This window comes from Saccopteryx bilineata, chromosome 8, assembly GCF_036850765.1.
Source record: "Saccopteryx bilineata isolate mSacBil1 chromosome 8, mSacBil1_pri_phased_curated, whole genome shotgun sequence".
Lineage (NCBI taxonomy): Eukaryota > Metazoa > Chordata > Mammalia > Chiroptera > Emballonuridae > Saccopteryx > Saccopteryx bilineata.
In genome coordinates, this window is record NC_089497.1 from 42789058 (window position 1) to 42809736 (window position 20679).

At 41.4% G+C, this 20679-nt stretch overlaps 1 protein-coding gene across 1 annotated transcript in view; it reads left to right on the forward strand.

The window, feature by feature from the left end:
- Positions 1-888: 888 nt before the first annotated feature.
- Positions 889-20679, forward strand: part of GRAMD1C (GRAM domain containing 1C) — a 110506-nt gene continuing 90715 nt past the window's right edge. The window contains exons 1-2 of the mRNA XM_066241392.1: positions 889-945; positions 5057-5206. Of these exons, the coding sequence (XP_066097489.1) occupies positions 919-945; positions 5057-5206 (177 nt within the window). The 5' untranslated portion in view covers positions 889-918. The remainder of the gene's footprint in view (positions 946-5056; positions 5207-20679) is intronic.

The following is a 20679-nucleotide window of genomic DNA, read 5'->3' on the forward strand; positions in this document are numbered from 1 at the left end:
ATTAAGAACAATAAAAGAGGTACACAAAACTAGATTATGTTATAAGGAAGAGTTTTAAAATATTAATGAAAAATATTAAATAATACCTGATAAAAACAATAAAATTGTAATTTAAGATATTCCCATATTGCTTCTTGATTGGCATCCTCACTTGCAATTTTTTTCACCTATGGATGGACTGAGCATTAATATTGGCGTTTAGAATACGCTGTTGTGCAGATGAACTTTAAAAAAGAGTAAGGAATGTAAATTTGTGATTTCCACATTGAGCATTTGTCCAGGCGCCCACCTTAGAGAGAACCCTGATTACAGAAGCCATTTTAACAACTGGTTCTCCCAACTCAACAAAAAATTAAGTATAGGTTCTCCCGAACCAAGGTGAACCCGCTGAATCCCAGCACTGCCATGATCCCACGACCCCTGCTCAAGCTGGTGAGCCCTCGCTGAAGCCGGGTTAGTCCCAGCTCAAGGAGGGGACCTCGGGGGTTTTAAACCAGGGTCCTCTGAATCCCAAGCTAAACCTCTATCCACAGGTCAACCTTCAATCCCTTACTTTGAGGAACAAGACTTTGTCATACAATTCACTTTTGCACACCTTGGAGCAGGGTATGTATTGGAGCAAAGGAGGGGCTTTGTGAGGAATGTCTTGTGCCTGGAAGCCATTTCAAAGGAGTTTGAGGTTGGTAGGTAAATAAGGACAAGCTCATCCGGATCCCTGGTAGCGACTGACTTTCAGGCTAACAACAAATCAACATTACATCTTCAGGAGCTGGCCAAAGGTAGCGGTCCTCAACTGCCGCCAGAGGGCGCAAGGCGCGCGGGGCGCCCGGGGGTGGGCGCGGGGCGCGCAGTTAGCCGCCCCCTCCCCGCGGCAGGGCGCGCGTGCGCTGTGCCGGGCGGGCGGTGGAGGGAGCCGCGATGGAGGGCCCTCTGACTGTCCGCCAGGTAAGTGGCGCCTCTCTGGGTTGGGTTCCCAAATGGTGGTTTTCCAATTTTCTTCGCGATGGTTGTTTGAAGCCTCTCACATTATGGTCATTAATACCTCCCTTCCCTTTCCTTGATGCTTTGGGGAGTAATGTGAGAGAAGTTGTGGCCGAGGAAGCGGTTTCCTGTGCTTCCTGCGAGCCTGTCCCCTCTGGGCCACGCTGGGAAGGTCGCTTCCCTGTGGGCGTGGAGTGCAGGAATTTGGTCCTGAACTGTCCTGTTCCAGATGTTTCACGCAGACTCGGGCTCATTGACTCAGGCTCCACTGTCATGATTCTGACCCCATATCACGTTGATCCAGTCTCACCCACTGCCCCCATCAGCTCTTGATTGAAGGGCTCAGACTAGAGAGTTTATATCACTGTGCTGTCAACTACGTTTTTGGTTTCAGTTAGTTTTGTTTAGTAGCTTCTTTGGTAAACCGAAGGACTTGTTGAGAAATCAGAGTGAAAGCCCACTTTTGTTTCAGGAATACCTGTATTTCGGACCACTATCTCATAACTTTTACATTGGTTTTGTGTATATATTACTTTTAGAGAATTGTAATCAGTGCAATACTTTTGAATAGCTTTTTACCGTTTCCAAAACGGTGGATATAATTGTTGAGTGAAAAAATGATGAAGTGCTATTTCAGTTGATTCTCGGCACATTATGAAATAGGCAAGATGGATATTCATAAACCTACTCAATCATTCATTCAACTAAAGGGGTGGATAAAATAGGTTAATTATCAGCTATTATTATCTAAAGATAAATTACAAGTAAAGACATAAAATAATACCAATAATAATTAGACAAATAATACAATAATTAACAAATAAATATATAATAACACAAGAATTAATTCTGTGTTTCATTTACTCACAGCAGAAAATTTTTGCCAACCCCTGTATGTCTCCCACTCTGGGTATTTGGGATAAGATGGTGAGCAGCACAGACATGACAGGCTCTCCATAAGCTTATTGTCTAGACTGGAGGGAATTATTACTCCTACTGTAGAGTGGAGAGAAGAGATTTAGAGAGATTGACAGCCAAATAAGCTGACCACACAGCTAAATAAGTTAGAGAGAGAGGATTCCGTGGTAGCCACTCAACAAAGCCAGAATGGACCCCTTCCCAAAATCTGATTTGGATTTAGAAAGTGGTGATGCCACATACACACTATGAAGGGTATGAAGAGGTTTATTCCTTGTTACTTCTATAGTCACAAAATAAAAAGGAAAGAGCAGGGCAGGGCCAGGAAAGGAGGCTGGCTCCAGGATTTTTATTGTGGTTAGGGGGTGGAGTCAGTGTGGGGTTCCTGTGTGTGGCTGGGGTGTTCTTGGTTTGACACTCCTGCCCACACCAAAGGGGAGAGCACCAGAGCTTTCTTACCGGAATTCCATTTGAGGGACGGAGAGGAAGAGGGAGGGGTGGGGCTTAAAAGCTCAGTGGTCAAACATTAAAAAAAAAATTGAATGAGACTCCTTATTATAATTCACCCCTGATGTTTGATGACAGAACTGTACCATTTTCCATTTAGTTGAATTTGAACTTGTTTCATTAAGCCATCATGGCTCTGTGTGAGGCCTGCAGCTTGAAGCTGGTAGGGAAGATGAAAGTTCCATTGAATGCCTCGTTCAAGGTTCTAATGATGTGTATTTTGAGAAATAAAATGAATGCTTTGGTCACTATGAGTAATGTTTGGAACTCTCATGGGGATAAGGAGTGTCTTGGCAGGGCTTTTTTATGGCTTTTGTATATGTAGATACTTATGTGGCCTTGATTTATTTTTTGAGTATCTGGGAAGCAAGAGAGTTCCAGAGATCTTTACCCTAAAGGGCGCGCTGCTCTCAGGGAGGGGCCCGAGTCTGAAGTCTGGACAGATGTTCGGAGGGCTCTAGTTGTTTTCCAGAGCACTCACTGTTAAGAAGACTGTGGTAAGTTCAGGCAGTTGTGCTGACACTTGTTTAAGGGACAAAAAGCAGTAGGTCTTCAGTGAGCTTCCTCCTGTGCAATGGCGGTGGCGGTGTCCACCGAATAGCAAGTTTGTCCATTGAACATCAAATAGGAGTTTGAAGAGTACAAACTTCTGTTGCTGTTCACCCATCAAGTTGCTCCCCAGGTACTTGGATTCAGAAGAGAGGTTACATCTTCCAACATCATGACATCTGATAAAGGAATGAGGACAGGGGAAGCCACGTCCTCCTGCAGATGGGATGTGCCAGGGCCCAGATTTGGTTCTATTTTATAGAAAGGAGGCATTGGTGGGTGTGTTGAGCTTGGACGGTGTTGTTGCTACCGGGACCTAAGGCATGACTGGCAGTTGGGGAAGGAGCGTCACAGGCTCTGTTTCCAAGAGCCCAGTATACTGGGAGTAGTTGCTGTTCTACTGGCCTGGAGTGTGGGGATAAGGAGATAGTTTCTTGCATCAGAGGCTTGTCGACAATTTAGGGACGTTATGAGTTAGTTGCTTTTCCATGCCAATGGTTACTTTATAGAGCTTAAGAACCCCAAGATTAAGTTGAGCTTGAATTAATACTGTAATGTGCTACAGGGTGCCTTGGGAGCTTTTCCCTGCAGCCCTGAGGATGAGGATTTTTGTTAAATAGAGGCCTACTAGGTGGCGGCAGCAGCAGAGGTATTTAAGAACTGTGTGTTCTTATAATGGCTGCTCCTCTTTTTTTTTTTTTTGACTCCATAATGACTGCTCCTTCATGAGTGACCACTTGTTGGGCCCAAATCTTGCATAGGCTAAGTTTCCCCTGCGCGCTCTGTAGATGGCAGACCAATGCCTAGTTGAGACATCCGATTCATTTATTTTAACACCATTGTTTGAATAAACCAGACTTAACTGACCAATTTCTTTACTAGTGGTCAGTGAGGTTGTTTGCAGTTTTTCAGTATTACAAACATCATTGACTCCATGTGCACATTACATTGCTGGGTTGTAGCATTTACCCGTCTTAGGCTCACTAGGCATTGAACATTATTCTCTAAAGAGGTTGAAGCAATCCTCATTCTTGTTACTTTTTATTTTATTTTACTGTTTGTTTCTTTAGCTGGCTGAACTGCTGGACTAAGGACTTTGTTTTATTTACTTTTGAATCCCTAGTGCCAGCTAAGCTACCTAACAAATGGTACCACTTGGAAAATTTTTGCTGCAGGTGTAAATGTATGAATTACGGAAGCAAAAACACTTTATTGTTTTCTTTTCTTTTTTTTTTTTTTTTTTTTTTGCATTTTTCTGAAGCTGGAAACAGGGAGAGACAGTCAGACAGACTCCCGCATGCGCCCGACCGGGATCCACCCGGCACGCCCACCAGGGGGCGACGCTCTGCCCACCAGGGGGTGATGCTCTGCCCATCCTGGGCGTCGCCATGTTGCGACCAGAGCCACTCTAGCGCCTGGGGCAGAGGCCACAGAGCCATCCCCAGCGCCCGGGCCATCTTTGCTCCAATGGAGCCTTGGCTGCGGGAGGGGAAGAGAGAGACAGAGAGGAAGGCGCGGCGGAGGGGTGGAGAAGCAAATGGGCGCTTCTCCTGTGTGCCCTGGCCGGGAATCGAACCCGGGTCCTCCGCACGCTAGGCCGACGCTCTACCGCTGAGCCAACCGGCCAGGGCTCTTTTCTTTTTTTTTAAATTTAAGTGAGAGGTGGAGAGATAGACACGTGCATGTGCTCCAACTAGGATCCACCCATCAACCTCCACCTGGAGCTGATGCTTACACCAAACTATTTGTATCACCTGAGGTGGACATGGAGCCATCCTCAGTGCCCAGGGTGAATGTGCTGGAATCAGTTGAGCCATGGCTGCAGGAAAGGAATCAGAGAGAGAGAGAGAAGGGGGAGGTGTTGGGGAGGAGAAGCAGATGGTTGCCTCTCCTGTGTACCCTGACTGGGAATCGAACCCAGGACTTCCACATGCCGGGTTGACGTGTTAGCACTGAGCCAACCAGGCAGGTTCAGTACCTGTTTTCTAAAAGCTTATATGTTGTCTTTTTCAAGTTAATTTATATATTGTGAACATTATGTCTTTTTTTTAAATGAGCATTTCTCAATAAGTAATTTAAATGGATTGATCCTTGTTTCCAGGTAATAAACAAAGGGTCTTCAAGCTATGCTGACGAGTCGCAGGAAGAGTTAGAGGAAAATCCTGGTCAAGTGGTGGATGAGAATACCCAAACATCAGCTAAGAAACAGGGGCCCCATTTCCATAACTGGAGTGGTGACTGGAGCTTTTGGGTAATACTTTTTCCTTGTATCTTCATTTTAATCTTAAATGCAAATTTTTGTAAGTCTACGGAAATTCATATATTGTTTATAATATTTCTTATTAGCTTCTAGGTTTTAAATATTTGTTTTAGTCTGGAGGCCCAAAGACATTTCGGCTTATGCTGTCCTGTGGCCACTAGAATGCACTGTTGTCCGATTGGATGGAGTAGAATTAACCTCTTCAGTTTTCCTGAGAGAAAACTACACCTCAGAATGGGATTCCGCTTCCATTGCTGGTCACTGTATTGGCAAGAGACTGACATTATACAGAAACCGTATTTCTAAATGTCACTGAGAAGCCAGCTATTTTACATAATTTTGATTCAAAGAATTAGTTCCTGTCCCTAAAAGGAAGTTTAGCTATTTTTGACCTGTAGTGTGTAATGATTGTAAAAGAGGTTTTAAAGTTAGTTGTTTAATATTCTGTTTGTACTGTGCTCACTTGGTTGCATAACCTGGATATGCTCAGGCTTCCCCACTGTACACTGAGACTGCGGTTTGTCGGTTAGGTGCATAGAATGTTTGGTGAGAACAGTTCTGTTACCATATAATGCTAACATTTATTACATTAAAGGGCTCATTCTGAATCTAATAATTCTGATGAGAATTATGAGCCATTTGATAGAATAGGGCAACTATAAGTGAAACTATATAAGATTATAAGGCAATATAGGTCTAGTATTAATTCATTAGAAAGTTGATCTCTTGAGGATTAGGTATACTTGGTAGCAGAATTTCTAATAATTTCAGAGGAGTCCAAAAAAGATATGATTAACAGGTTATAAGAATTAGTATAAATACCGTCAGTCTGTTCATAATTAGCAGCTCAGTTATTGAATGTTATCGAATCGTTAGATGAATAACAAGTTCTTCCTATTAAGAAGGAAAATATTTTATTAGTAAGAAATATTTCAAAATAACTATATACCTTAAATATTATATCATCTATATTGATTATTTTATTTTTGGTCACATTTTGAGAAAGTTTTTGACTGTTGAAGTGTTTTGACTCTTCTGCACTTTGAGTTTTATAGCTTATGTTATAGATCGGGAACCTTTATAGTCCCAAGGGCTGTGTACAAGGCTAAAGAGTTCCTGTGGTGACTCTTGGCAGACTTGATGTAAGAAACAGGGGAAAGTAAGGAAAGGAAAAAACAGGGGGGTGAGGATTTAGAGATAGAAAGAGGTAGAAAGAAAGAAGTGTGTGTTCTCTAGCTTTGCAACTCGAAGTGTAGAATGGAGCGAGAATATTTGGCCTCACATGTCAGTTGATTAAAAATTCAAAATCCCGGGTCCAACCTAAGACCTATTGAGTCAGAATCTTCATTTTCGCAAGATTTCTAAAGGATTTGTATGAACACTTAAATTTGAGAAGCACTGGTTTAGAGTGATGAAGTTCTACTTTCCCTCAGTTTTAGATCTCTATGCTGATTGTAAGCACCTTATTTTGAGGAATTTTATATGGATTCACGTGAAATAGACTTAAAGACAAATACAACATCTCAGAAATTTTACTGACTTTTCCAGAGGTTACTTCCGAAATCAAAACTATCCAAACTCAGAAGCAAATAAAGAGAAAAAAGAACCTGAATAGCTAAATCAAAGTTTATGCCTGTACGTATTATAAGTGGAGAATTCCTCAAGTCTTCATTTGGAATTTCTTTAATATATTTTTGACAAATTTTTACAAGCCTAATAAATACATTGGTTCCCTTTTGTAGTGGAATGGAATATTGGAGATAAGGGAATTACTTGGTAGTAACACATAGACAGTAACAAGAAATGACAGTAAAAGCTCAAAAACTGTAGCAACCTTGGTCTCGTCAAGTGGAAGCCAAAGGTCTGTGTAGTACTACTATAACTGGCAGAAATGATGACTAAGAAGTCTGGAAAAGCCTGACTTGTGGTGGCACAGTGGATGAAGCATTGACCTGGGATGCTGTCCTCCCAGGTCCGAAACCTCCCAGCCTGAGGTTGCTGGCTTGAGCACAGGCATATCCGGATTGAGCATAGGCTCACCAGCTTGAGCGTGGTGTCACTGGCTTGAGCTCCGAGGTTGCTGGCTTGAGCACAGGCATATCCGGGTTGAGCATAGGCTCACCAACTTGAGCGTGGTGTCACTGGCTTGAGCTCCAAGGTTGCTGGCTTGAAGCCCAAGGTCACTGGCTTGAGCAAGGGGTCACTGGCTCAGCTTGAGCCCCCAGTCAAGGCACATATGAGAAGCAATCGATGAACAACTAACGTGCTCCAACTGCAAGTTGATGCTTCTTATCTCTCCCTCCATTTCTCTCTCTCACTCGCTAAAAAAAAAAAAAAAAAAAAAAAGTTTGGAAAATAATGCTCTTCTTCTCTGCCAGTTTAAGTCCATCTACTTCTACACCAGCTCCACAATGTTGCTGTTTTCATGTTCTCCCAACAATAAAGTAGGAGTTGAATGAGTCCAGTAAAATGGTAGAATCCAAAATCAACACAAGGAATACAACTAACATTAATGGGAAAGTATTCATGAGGCACATGACTTGGTCCTTAAGAAAAAAATTATAAGAATGTCAAAGACATTTCCCTGGAACATTCAAGGAATCTAGATTTGTGTCTTTTCAATTTTGGAAACTTTCTACCAGAAAGGATTGATAACTTTTTCAAGTTTTTTTTTTTTTTTTTTGTATTTTTCTGAAGCTGGAAACGGGGAGAGACAGTCAGACAGACTCCTGCATGCGCCCGACCGGCACGCCCACCAGGGGCTACGCTCTGCCCACCAGGGGGCGATGCTCTGCCCCTCCAGGGCGTTGCTCTGCCGCGACCAGAGCCACTCTAGCGCCTGGGGCAGAGGCCAAGGAGCCATCCCCAGCGCCTGGGCCATCTTTGCTCCAATGGAGCCTTGGCTGCGGGAGGGGAAGAGAGAGACAGAGAGGAAGGTGGGGGTGGGGGTGGAGAAGCAAATGGGCGCTTCTCCTATGTGCCCTGGCCGGGAATCGAACCCGGGTCCCCCGCACGCCAGGTCGACGCTCTGCCGCTGAGCCAACCGGCCAGGGCACTTTTTCAAGTTTTAATAGTATATTTAAAGAGTTAAGTTCTAAGGACCTGGAAAATTCACTGTGATAGAATAACACATATTCTGGCCTGGCTAACTCAGTTATTCCACACAAGTGGACTTAAAGGGTGTGTAATATAATTGAAAAAATTGGGGGTTGGGAAGAAAACATTTGGGATAAAGTATATGCTCTGTCCCTGGTGATTTCATCTTGTGGTGTCCTTGAATATGTTGTTAAACCTGACTGGCCTCAGGTGACTCACTTATAAACTTAGAGATTGGGCTACAGTATTTCCAAAGTTGGCATGTCTTGAATCAGTGGGAGAAAAAAGGTTATGGCTGGCAAGTGCTCATAACTTGCAGTACCAGTAGCTATGTGTCAGTCATGAAATCCTCTGGGCATGCGCATCAGGAATATGTTACAGGGGAACACCTTTTCTTAAGACTGTTCCAGTGATAAAACGTTTGAGAAGTGCTGGATAAGAAAACCTGCTGTTTGTAATATTAGAAAATGTATATATATTGATAGTTCCCCATAATGAAAAAACTGTGAAAACTTTAAAAGAGGCAAGAAGGTGAACCAAAGTTTAGTAAAGTTTTTGTTTTTTGCTGAGGTTGATTTCTTTTAGACCTTATTAATTTAATCTTGTGCTACTTACCAGATTGGCTAGTGTCTTTCTGACAGTAGGACTTAATTTTAAGGAATACGATTAAATTGCCATAGCAATTGATGGTGAGATCAACAGCTACAGATTTTTCTGTTTCAGTCCTATAATATAAAGATAGGAATATTGTTATATTTGTTTTAATTTTTTTTTTTTTTTTTTTTTTTTTTTTTTTTTTTTTTTTGATTTTTCTGAAGCTGGAAACAGGGAGAGACAGTCAGACAGATTCCCGCATGCGCCCGACCGGGATCCACCCGGCACGCCCACCAGGGGCGACGCTCTGCCCACCAGGGGGCGATGCTCTGCCCATCCTGGGCGTCGCCATATTGCGACCAGAGCCACTCTAGCGCCTGAGGCAGAGGCCACAGAGCCATCCCCAGCGCCCGGGCCATCTTTGCTCCAATGGAGCCTTGGCTGCGGGAGGGGAAGAGAGAGACAGAGAGGAAAGCGCGGCGGAGGGGTGGAGAAGCAAATGGGCGCTTCTCCTGTGTGCCCTGGCCGGGAATCGAACCCGGGTCCTCCGCACGCTAGGCCGACGCTCTACCGCTGAGCCAACCAGCCAGGGCCTGTTTTAATTTTTTTGTGTGACAGAAACAGAGAGAGAGTCAGAGAGGGACAGATAGGACGGACAGACAGGAAGGGAGAGAGATGAGCATCAATTCTTTGTTTCAGCATCTTGTTTGTTGATTGCTTGTTCATTGATTGCTTTCTCATATGTGCCTTGACTGGGGGGTCCATAGCAGACAGAGTGACCCCTTGCTCGAACCAGCGACCCTGGGCTCAAGCTGGTGAGCCTTGCTCAAACCAGATGAGCCTGTGCTCAAGCTGGCGACCTTGGGGTTTCGAACCTGGGTCCTCCGTGTCCCAGTCCACTGTGCCATCTCCTGGTCAGGCTGTTTTAATTTTAATTTTAAAATGAAAATATTCAATCCTTGTGTATGGGAAATGAGTTTCATTACTAACCTTTAAATCTTAATGTCACAATACAAATTATGTGAAATGGATTTTTTTTTTTTTTTTTTTTTTTGGTGACAGAGACAGAGAGAGGAACAAACAGACTGGAAGGAAGAGAGATGAGAAACATCAATTCTTTGTTGAGGCGCTTTAGTTTCTCAGTGATTGCTTTCTCATATGTGCCTTGACCAGGGAGCTACAGCAGACCGAGTGACCCCTTGCTCAAGCCACCGACCTTGGGTTTAAGCTGGTGAGCCTTGCTCAAACCAGATAAGCCCGTGCTCAAACTGGTGACCTCGGATTTTGAACCTGGGTCCTCTGCGTCCCAGTCTGACGCTCTATCCACTGCGTCACTGCCTGGTCAGGCTATGTGAAATGAAATTTAAAAATAAAGTTAAGGGTAAATAAATATTTGAGCTTTTGCCCTTTAACTGTTAGAAAAGATCCATTGCAAAAGAAAGAACTCCCAACAACTTTTGTTTTTCCAGTTAAAATAAGGTTTATTCCAGGTGGACTAAGGTCCCAGAGGAAAGCGTACAGAGATCTGCAACAGATACATTTGTTTAATGGAACTTCCCTCAGTGATGTAGAGCTAGCAACTGTTGGGAGGAGAAAAACCCTTAGAGATTTTCTGTTGTGTATGTTTAGAAGACGACATACTTACCTGGATATTTCATAAATGTAAAGCACTTTGGATCAGGTAGTTAACATTAAGCATTCATTTATACCTTGGTATTTCATTAATAATAAATTTCCCTTAAAATATTTGTCATTATTTATACTTTTCTCCTTAATAGCTAATTTAGTTGATAATTTCACTTTAAAACTGGAGGGATTTATAAAGTTTTCTGATTGTGTAACTAAAAATTAAATTTGTTTAGGGTATGTTTTATTTTTAAATAATTGTGTATTTGGAAATCTTCACAAATTTACATAGAATAAAGAAGATAAGAAATCTCAGTTCCCTCAGATCTTTGACTTAGGAAGAGAAATAGGAAAAAAGAAAGATGGAGTAGGGAGAGTTTTAAAAGAGGTTAGAGGTCAAATTTGTCATTTCTTTTATATATTTGTTCCAAAACATTGTAAAAATAAAACAGGTCTACATTTTGAATCAATACATATGTACAAATAATAACTAGTATATTTATGTTTTAATAGAAAATATTTAGATTTGAATTTTTCTCGATCATAGTTAAGTTTTTCTAATTGTACAGGAAATCAGAAGCCTTGAGTCTGTACTTTATCATTTCATGTACATTATCATAGTCATGTTATTCACAGGTAAGCTTTCATTCTTGTAAGGGGGGGGTAAAACCTGTCACAGACTTGGTTTAGAAGTCCATACTGAGGATTTATTCATATTTTACTGCTAAATTTAAAAAAGCCCAAGAGGACCCTGGCTGGTGGCTCAGTGGATGGAGTGTCAGCCTGGCGTATGGACATCTCGGGTTCATTTCCAGGTCAGGGCACACAGGAGAAGTGTCCATTTGCTTCTGCCCCCTTCTTTCCCTCTTCCCCTCCCACAGACAGTGGCTCAATTGCTTCCAGCATGGCCTCCAGTGCTGACAATAGCTCTGTTGGAGCCCATCAGCTTCAGGTGCTAAAAATAGCTCAGTGCTTGAGCATTGGCCCTAGATGGGGTTGTCAGCTGGATCCCGATAGGGTTGCATGCGGACTCTCCCTCACTATGTCCCCTACACACACACACAGACACACACACACACACACACACGTCCAAGAGGATTAATTAATATGTTAGTAACATACTTTGTCAACTTAGAAAAGAAGTTTTGATAATCATATGCTGCTGTCCAAAACATATCTTGGATTTATTCAACCTAAAAAGGATATTTTATATTTTCACTTTGGTAACTGATTAAAGAAACCCTCATTTTCCAACTGTATGTTAGATTAAAAAAACACATCTTATTCAATTAAAAATTTTAATTATAGATAGATATTGTCTGAAAGCCTAGTTATCTTTTAATACTTTTAGATTTAATTAGGAAGGAATAGGAACTAACATTTTTAGAACTGCGAAGACAGGACTATTTAACTTAAAAGCTTGTCTGCTACAAAGTCCGTAGAAAGGTTGGATGAAATCTTATAAACATCTTGAAATGCATGCCTGGGCTCACAAAATAGCAAGGGAAATACCTAAGGGCTAAAAAAGAAGAGAGAACTGATTACCAGAGGTGTAAGCACATGAGCTTAATACTGAGGCAACCCTGAGGATGTTATTAGCTTCAGTAACTAAAGCTTTAATGGCCGCATTGGGATAGGAGATGGTGCCTTAGACCTGTAGGAATTGAAACTGCGAACTGTTTATAAAGCCACGACTCTTGAAGGGTTAGTTATACTCTCTGTGAAAGATAGACTAGGAAAGATATCCACCTACTAATGCAGGCTAAAGACAAGGAAGCTTATTTGTCTAAACTTGGGCTTGGGACCATGGTGAGGTTGCTTAGTTGGTTAGAGTGTCGTCCTCATATGCCAAGGTTGCAGGTTTGATCCTGGGTCAGGACACATACAAAAATCAACCAATGAATGCATCAGTAAGTGGAGCAACAGGATATATTTCTTTCTCTCTCAAATCAATAAATAAAAATATTTTTGTAAAAAAACTTGAGCTTGGGGTGGTGGGGTAGGGAAGTCCTTTTTTTTTTTTTTACAGAGACAGAGAATCAGATAGAGGGATAGACAGGGACAGATAGACAGGAATGGAGAGATGAGAAGCATCAATCATTAGTTTTTTGTTGCGCATTGCAACCTCTTAGTTGTTCATTGATTGCTTTCTCATATGTGCCTTGACCGCGGGCCTTCAGCAGATCAGCCGCTTGCTCGAGCCAGTGACCTTGGGTCCAAGCTGGTGAGCTTTTGCTTAAAGCAGATGAGCTCACACTCAAGCTGGTGACCTCGGGGTCTCGAACCTGGGTCCTCGGCATCCCAGTCCGACGCTCTACCCACTGAACCACCGCCTGGTCAGGCAGGGAAGTCCTTTTGAAAGCACATAACTGTAGTTCATCTCATGAAGTTTGGGACTGGAGTTTGATACTTTATGAGAAAGCAGAAGGAGACTGAATAAATATCGGAATGAGAATGGTTTAAGGTGCAAGGAGAAAAATAGAGCAGTTCATTAAATAAATGGAAAGATACCCATATGCATGGATTGGAAGATTTAATATTGTTAAGATGGCTATACTCCCCCAATCTATCTAACCTACAAATACACTGTCATCCCTGTCAAAATCTCCGCTGGGTTTTTTTTTATTGCAAATTTACAAACTGAATCTAAGTTCACATGGAAATGCAAGGGGCTCAGAATATCCAAGACAATCTTGAAAAAGAGCAAGGTTGGAAGATGCACACTCAGGGGTGGGATTCAGCCAGTTTGCACCAGTTCAGCAGAATCGATACCTAATTTTTTGCTGACTTCAGAGAACCAGTTGTTAAAATGGCTCTTGTAATTAGGGTTCTCTCTAAAGTGGGCACCTGGGCAGCCACTCAGTGTGGAAATCACAAACTTACATTCTTTCCTCTTTTTTAATGTTCACCTGTGCAACAGCATATTCTAAGCACCTGTAGTAATGTTCATTCCGTTCATAGGTGAAAAAAATTGCAAGTGAAGACGTGAATCAAGAAGCAACATGGAGCCTGACCAGGTGGTGGCACAGTGGATAGAGTGTCGGACTGGGACGTGGAAGACCGAGGTTCGAGACCCCAAGGTCGCCAGTTTGAGTGCAGGCTCATCTGGTTTGAGCAAGGCTCACCAGCTTGAGCCCAAGGTTGCTGGCTCGAGCAAGGGATCGCTCACTCTGCTAGAGCCCTATGGTCAAGGCACATATGAGAAAGCAATCAATGAACAACTAAGGTGCTAAAACGAAGAATTGATGCTTCTTATCTCTTTCCCTTCCTATTTGTCCCTGTCTGTCCCTCTCTTTGACTCTCTCTGTCACAAAAAACAAACAAAACAACCCAAAAAACAATATGGAAATATCTTAAATAACAATTTTATTGTTTTCTGTCAGATATTATTTAATTTTTATTTTTTTATTTTTTATTTTTTTGTATTTTTCTGAAGCTGGAAACGGGGAGAGACAGTCAGACAGACTCCTGCAAGCGCCAGACGGGGATCCACCCGGCACGCCCACCAGGGGGCGACGCTCTGCCCACCAGGGGGCGATGCTCTGCCCCTTTGGGGCGTCGCTCTGTTGTGACCAGAGCCACTCTAGCGCCTGGGACAGAGGCCAAGGAGCCATCCCCAGCGCCCGGGCCATCTTTGCTCCAATGGAGCCTCGCTGCGGGAGGGGAAGAGAGAGACAGAGAGGAAGGAGAGGGGGAGGGGTGGAGAAGCAGATGGGCGCTCCTCCTGTGTGCCCTGGCCGGGAATCAAACCCGGGACTTCTGCACACCAGGCCGACGCTCTACCACTGAGCCAACCCAGGGCCAATTTAATATTTTTTCATTAATATTTTAAAACTCATAATTTAGTTTTGTGTACTTCTTTTATTGTTATTTAAGTATTAAGTGCATGAAATAATAAACTATCATTATATACTTTTTTTTTTTTTTGTATTTTTCTGAAGCTGGAAATGGGGAGAGACAGACAGACTCCCGCATGCGCCCGACCGGGATCCACCCAGCACGCCCACCAGGGGCGATGCTTTGCCCACCAGGGGGCGATGCTCTGCCCCTCCGGGGCGTCGCTCTGCCGCGACCAGAGCCACTCTAGCGCCTGGGGCAGAGGCCAAGGAGCCATCCCCAGTGCCTGGGCCATCTTTGCTCCAATGGAGCCTCGGCTGTGGGAGGGGAAGAGAGAGACAGAGAGGAAGGAGGGGGTGGGGGTGGAGAAGCAAATGGGCGCTTCTCCTATGTGCCCTGGCCGGGAATCGAACCCCGGTCCCCCGCACACCAGGCCGACGCTCTACCGCTAAGCCAACCGACCAGGGCTTAAAGTTTTTTTTTTATTCATTTTTAGAGAGGAGAGAGAGAGACAGAGAGGGAGAGAGAGGAGAGAGAGATAGAGAGAGAGAAGGGGGGAGGAGCTGGAAGCATCAACTCCCATATGTGTGTTGACCAGGCAAGCCCAGGGTTTCGAACCGGCGACCTCAGCATTTCCTGGTCGACACTTTAATCCACTGCGCCACCACAGGTCAGGCCGATTATATACTTTTTATACTTAAAACGGTCACTAGGACAGAGAACTGGTTGTTAAATTATTTGAATCCCACCACTGTGCACATTTCTTGATTTCAAAGCTTACTTACTACAAAGCTATAGCAGTCAGGACAGCATAGCCCCTAATGAGACTAGACATGTGCAGTGGTGGAATAGAATTGAGAATCCAGACATAAACACTTATATTTATGGTCAGTGGATTTTGGCAAGGGTGCCAAAGCAATTTAATGGAGGAAAGAATAGTCTTTATGATAAATAGTGCTTGGACTAGACATCCACATGCAAGGGAGTGAATTTGGATCTCTACTTCACACAATATACAAAAATTAACCCAATATATGTCATAGACCTCAATGTAATAGTTAAAGTGATAAAAATCTCAGAATAAAACATAGGTGTAAATTTTCATGACCTTTGGATTAGGTCATAGTTTCTAAGATATGATATCAAAAGCTTAAGTGGAAAAAAGTAAAAATAGGTAAATGGTACATCAAAAAATTATAAACATTTCTATTTCGAAGAGCTGTTAAGAAAATGAAATGGCAAACCATGGAATATAAAAATGTATTTGCAGATCAAATATGTAAAGATCTCATAGCTCAACAATAAAAAGACAACCTAATTAAAATGGAGAAAACTTGATTATTGTCCAAAGACATAAAAATACCAATTTCCAATAAGCACATGAGAAGATATTCAGTATCAATAGTCATCAGGTAGATGCAAATCAAATTATTGTTGTAATGGGATATTATTTCACACACTTTAGGATGAGCACAATAAAAAGATATTAAGTGTTGGTGAGGATGTGGCAAAACAGGGACCCTTAGACACTGTTGGTGGGAATGTAAAATGGTGCAGCCAATTTGGAAAATAGTTTGGCAGTTTCTCAAAATGTTAAACATAGCCCTGGCTGGGTAGCTCAGTTGGTTAGAGCATCGTCCTGATGCCTCAAGATTGTGGGTTCGATCCCCAGTCAGAGCACACATAGGAACAGATCGATATTTTTGTCTCTTTCTTTCTCACCCTTACTCTCTCTCTAAAATCAATAAATTTTTAAAAATGTTAAACATAGAGTTACCATATGATCTAGCAATCTCACTCTTGGGTATATAGCCAAGAGAATTGAAACATGTTCACACAAAAAATTGTAAATGAATGTTCATAGTGGCCCCAAATGGAAACAACCCAAATGTCTATCGGCTGGTGAATCCATAGGTAAAAAAAAAAAAAGGTATATTCACGAAGTGGACTATTATTCATCCATAAACTAGAGTGAAGGTACGTTTCTTGCTAAAGCCTGGATGAATCTTGATTACATTATGCTAAGTGATAGAATACAAAGACCACGATATTGCATGGTTTCAGTTATATGAAATTTCCAGAATAAACAAATCTATAGAAACAGAAGGTACATTAGTGGTTGATAGTTAGTAAGAGGAGGAGCTAGAGAGTGACTGCTAATAGGTATGGACTTTTTGGTGGGGAGTGATAAAACTTTTGTGGAATTAGTGATGATAATTTCACAGCTTTACGAGTATACCAAAAACCACTGAACTGTAAATTGTAAAAGGGTGAATTTTATAGTATGTGAGTGATATCTTCATTTTCAATAGTGAGTGCCTTGTTGGCATGGAATAACTCTAAGTGAATATTTCCTTTGCATCTACCGGGGATTGTTTTGGGAGAAGGGCTCCTTGGAGAGATACATTACCTCTCTAGTAGTACAGTGAGCCAGTTCAGTAACTGAAGTTATTGTTAATACTGTTTATTAATATTTTTGTTTCTTTTCTTTCTGGGCCCATGGTAGATGTGTGTTCCCCATGCTTCTGAAGTAAGTGTAGCATGTGACAATTTTTTTGGTCATGAAATATGAATGAAATGATGTATGTCATTTTCCAGTGAAAGCCCTTAGAATTGGAACACTATTTTCTATGTTTCTGTCCCCAGATAATGGAGCCCTTATTAGCATATGTCCCTGTGTTAGTTCAGCGTGGAGCCAAGCCTTTCACCAACCGCCAATGTACATGAAGTATGAGGGAGAAATACTCTCTTGTTCATGTAAATACTGTTCATTCAACAGTGTTATCTAGCCTTTTGTGGCTACCAGAACGCATTAAAACATTTGTGAGGTTAATAGAGTTGCCACAGATACTGAATCACTGAAACTTTTCAGATTATTATTATTATTATTATTATTATTATATTTGTGACAGAGATAGAAAGAGGGACAGATAAGGATAGACAAGAAGGGAGAGAGATGAGAAGCATCAATTCTTTGTTGGGCACCTTAGTTGTTCATTGAGTGCTTTATCATATGTGCCTTGATGGGAGGAGAGGGAGCTACAGCAGACCGAGTGACCCCTTGCTCAAGCCAGCAACCTTGGGCTCAAGCTGGTGAGCCTTGCTCAAACCAGGTAAACCTGCGCTCAAGCCGGCGACCTTGGGATTTCAAACCTAGGTTCTCTGTGTCCCCGTCTGATGCTCTATCCACACCTGGTTAGGGTCAGATTATTTTTGATTAATTTAGTTGCTAACCATTAGGATTTTGAACTGCAAGATGCTGGTTTACTGAATTTTACTGTGTTTAATGTATACATATGAACCAAAAAAGTGTTAGAATCGCTTAGAGCAAGAAGATTGTTGTTTTTGAAAATGATTTTAAAAAGTTACAGGGGAATTGGAGCCCCTATGGACAGAAACTTAGAATATTTTAATAATTTTGTCTTCTTGAGAGCATTATGCTAAGTGAGATGAGTCAGACAGAGAAAGACAAATACCATATGGTATCACTTATATGTGGACTCTAAAAAAAGCCTAACTCATACAGAGTAGAATGGTGGTTACCAGGAGTTGGAGAGGTGGGGGGGGGGGTGTGAATTGGGGAGATGTTGGTTAAAGGATACTATTTTGTACTTAAAAGATAAATTAGTTCTGGAGATCTAATACTCAGCATTGTGATTATAGTTAATGGTACTGTATTCTATACTTTAAAGTTACTAAGGCACTAGATCTTAAATGTTCTCACCACAGAAAAGCAATAATTCTGGGACATGATGGAGCTGTAGCTAACACAGCGGTAGCGGTCATCTTGCAATATAATCAAATCAATATGTTGTATACCTTAAAATTATACAATGTTATATGTCAATTATATGTATATTCATAAATTTAAAATTTTTTATATTTTTTACTTTTTAAAGATTTTATTTACTTTTTAAAGATTTGATTTAACAAAGGGGGCCAGGAGCAAGAAGTATCAACTTATAGATGCTTCATTTTACTTGTTCATTGATTGCTTGTCATATGTGCCTTGACTGGGCAAGTCCTGGGTTTCAAACAGGTGACTTCAGCATTTCGGGTTGACACTTGATCCACTGCGCCACCACAGGCCAGGCTCTCCATGAATTTTTTAAGTGGAGAAAGACAAAATGCTTTCCTCAGAAAAAATTTCTTTAGTGTAAAAATAGACTGAAATAATTTTGAATAAATTATAAAATTTGAAACTATGGAACTTAAAATTTTAATTTAGCTTTTTGAATGATTTTACTTTTTATAAATATTAGGAATTTTCAAAATTGGAAAATTGGAAAACTATATAAAGAAGAAGAGTAAAATTACTAATGCTCCCATCAAACGGAGAAGACTACTTTGAGAATTTTCTTTTCATTTTTTTCCATATATGTGTGTGAATTTTTTTCTTTGGCATAATTGGAATCAGTGTCTATATACACTTATATTTCTTTTTCTTTTAAGTTTAACCTATTGAGATTTTTCTCAGGCTATTAAAATTCTTCAGAATCTTGAGTTTTATTGAAAGTGTTGTATACCATCGTATTGTTTTCAAATTTATTTAGTGAGTCTTTTTTTGTAGTTATTTAGTTTCCAATTTTTTTTTTTTTTTTTTTTTTTTTCCTGAAGCTGGAAATGGGGAGAGACAGTCAGACAGACTCCCGCATGCGCCCGACCGGGATCCACCCGGCACGCCCCTCCGGGGCGTGGCTCTGCCGCGACCAGAGCCACTCTAGCGCCTAGGGCAGAGGCCGAGGAGCCATCCCCCGGGCCATCTTTGCTCCAATGGAGCCTTGGCTGTGGGAGGGGAAGAGAGAGACAGAGAGGAAGGAGGGGAGGGGGGTGGAGAAGCAAATGAGCGCTTCTCCTATGTGCCCTGGCCGGGAATTGAACCCGGGACTTCTGCACGCCAGGCTGACGCTCTACCGCTGAGCCAACCGGCCAGGCCTCCAAATTTTTATCATTGTAAACATTGCAACGAGCATTAAATTTTTTTTTAGATTTAATTCATTCATTTTTAGAGAGAGAGAGAGAGAGAGAATGGGGGGAGGAGCAGGAAGCATCAACTCCCATATATGCCTTGACCAGGTAAGCCCGGGGTTTTAAACTGGCGACCTCAGTGTTCCAGGTCAATGCTTTATCCACTGTGCCACCATAAGCCAGTTTTTTGGGGGGGTTGCTTTATTTATTTATTTATTTATTTAAGTGAGCAAGAAAGAGAGAGAGAAAGAAAGGAACATCGATCTGTTACTGTATGTGCTCTGTTCAGAGTTCAAACCGGCAACCTCTGTGCTTAGGGATGATGCTCTAGATCAGTGGTAGTCAACCTGGTCCCTACCGCCCACTAGGGGGCGTTCCAGCTTTCATGGTGGGCAGTAGCGGAGCAACCAAAGTATAAATAAAAAGATAGATTTTAACTATAGTAAGTTGTTTTATAAAGATTTATTCTGCCAAACAGCAAAAATCCAACATAAAGTACTTGGTAAGTAATTATTATTATATGTTTTAACTTGCTGTAACTCTGCTTTATAAATTTTATAAAGTAAAGTTACTTCCCTACTTTATAAATCACCATTACTGTGGAACCAGTGGGCGTTAGAAAATTTTACTACCAACAGAGATACAAAAGTGGGCGGTAGGTATAAAAAGGTTGACTACCCCTGCTCTAGAGTCTAACCAACTGAGCTATCTGGCCAGGGCTGCAATGAGCATTTTTGAATCAAATCTCTGTCCAAATGTTTATTTCTTTAGAATTAGATTACCATAAGTGAAATTACTTGATCAATATCTGTGCATTATTAATCTTTTGATATGTATTGCAAATTTATTTTTAAGAAAAAACATATTAGTTTGTACTCCTAGTTGTAGTATATGAGAGTATGTACTGATCTCATTACACTTTGTTCCCATTTGTAATTTTATTTTAGAATCAACTTGAAATGTCCCTTTTAGTGAAAAAAAGTCTTTGCAAAATTAGATTGTCCTTGATAAAACGTCATCTTTATGAACACTAATTTTAGGTCTTATTATTCAATTGTACATAAGTATTTCTCAAAGCATTGGTTGATTTATGAAATAAAATTCTTTTTAAAAAAAGTAATTGTGAAGAATGTTGTTTGCTGCCTATAAACATATATGCATTGTCTTACTGAGAGACATACCCTGGTGTATGTAGGTCAGTATCACATTTTCTCTAGTTTAGGAGGGGAATGCTTGACACATTCACAGTAGCACTAATGGTATTCTTCAGTGAAGTGTTTCCCAGGTTCTGATAGATTTTGATCTTCACATTTTTTTCTCAGAGGCAATTTTTTTTTTTGTAT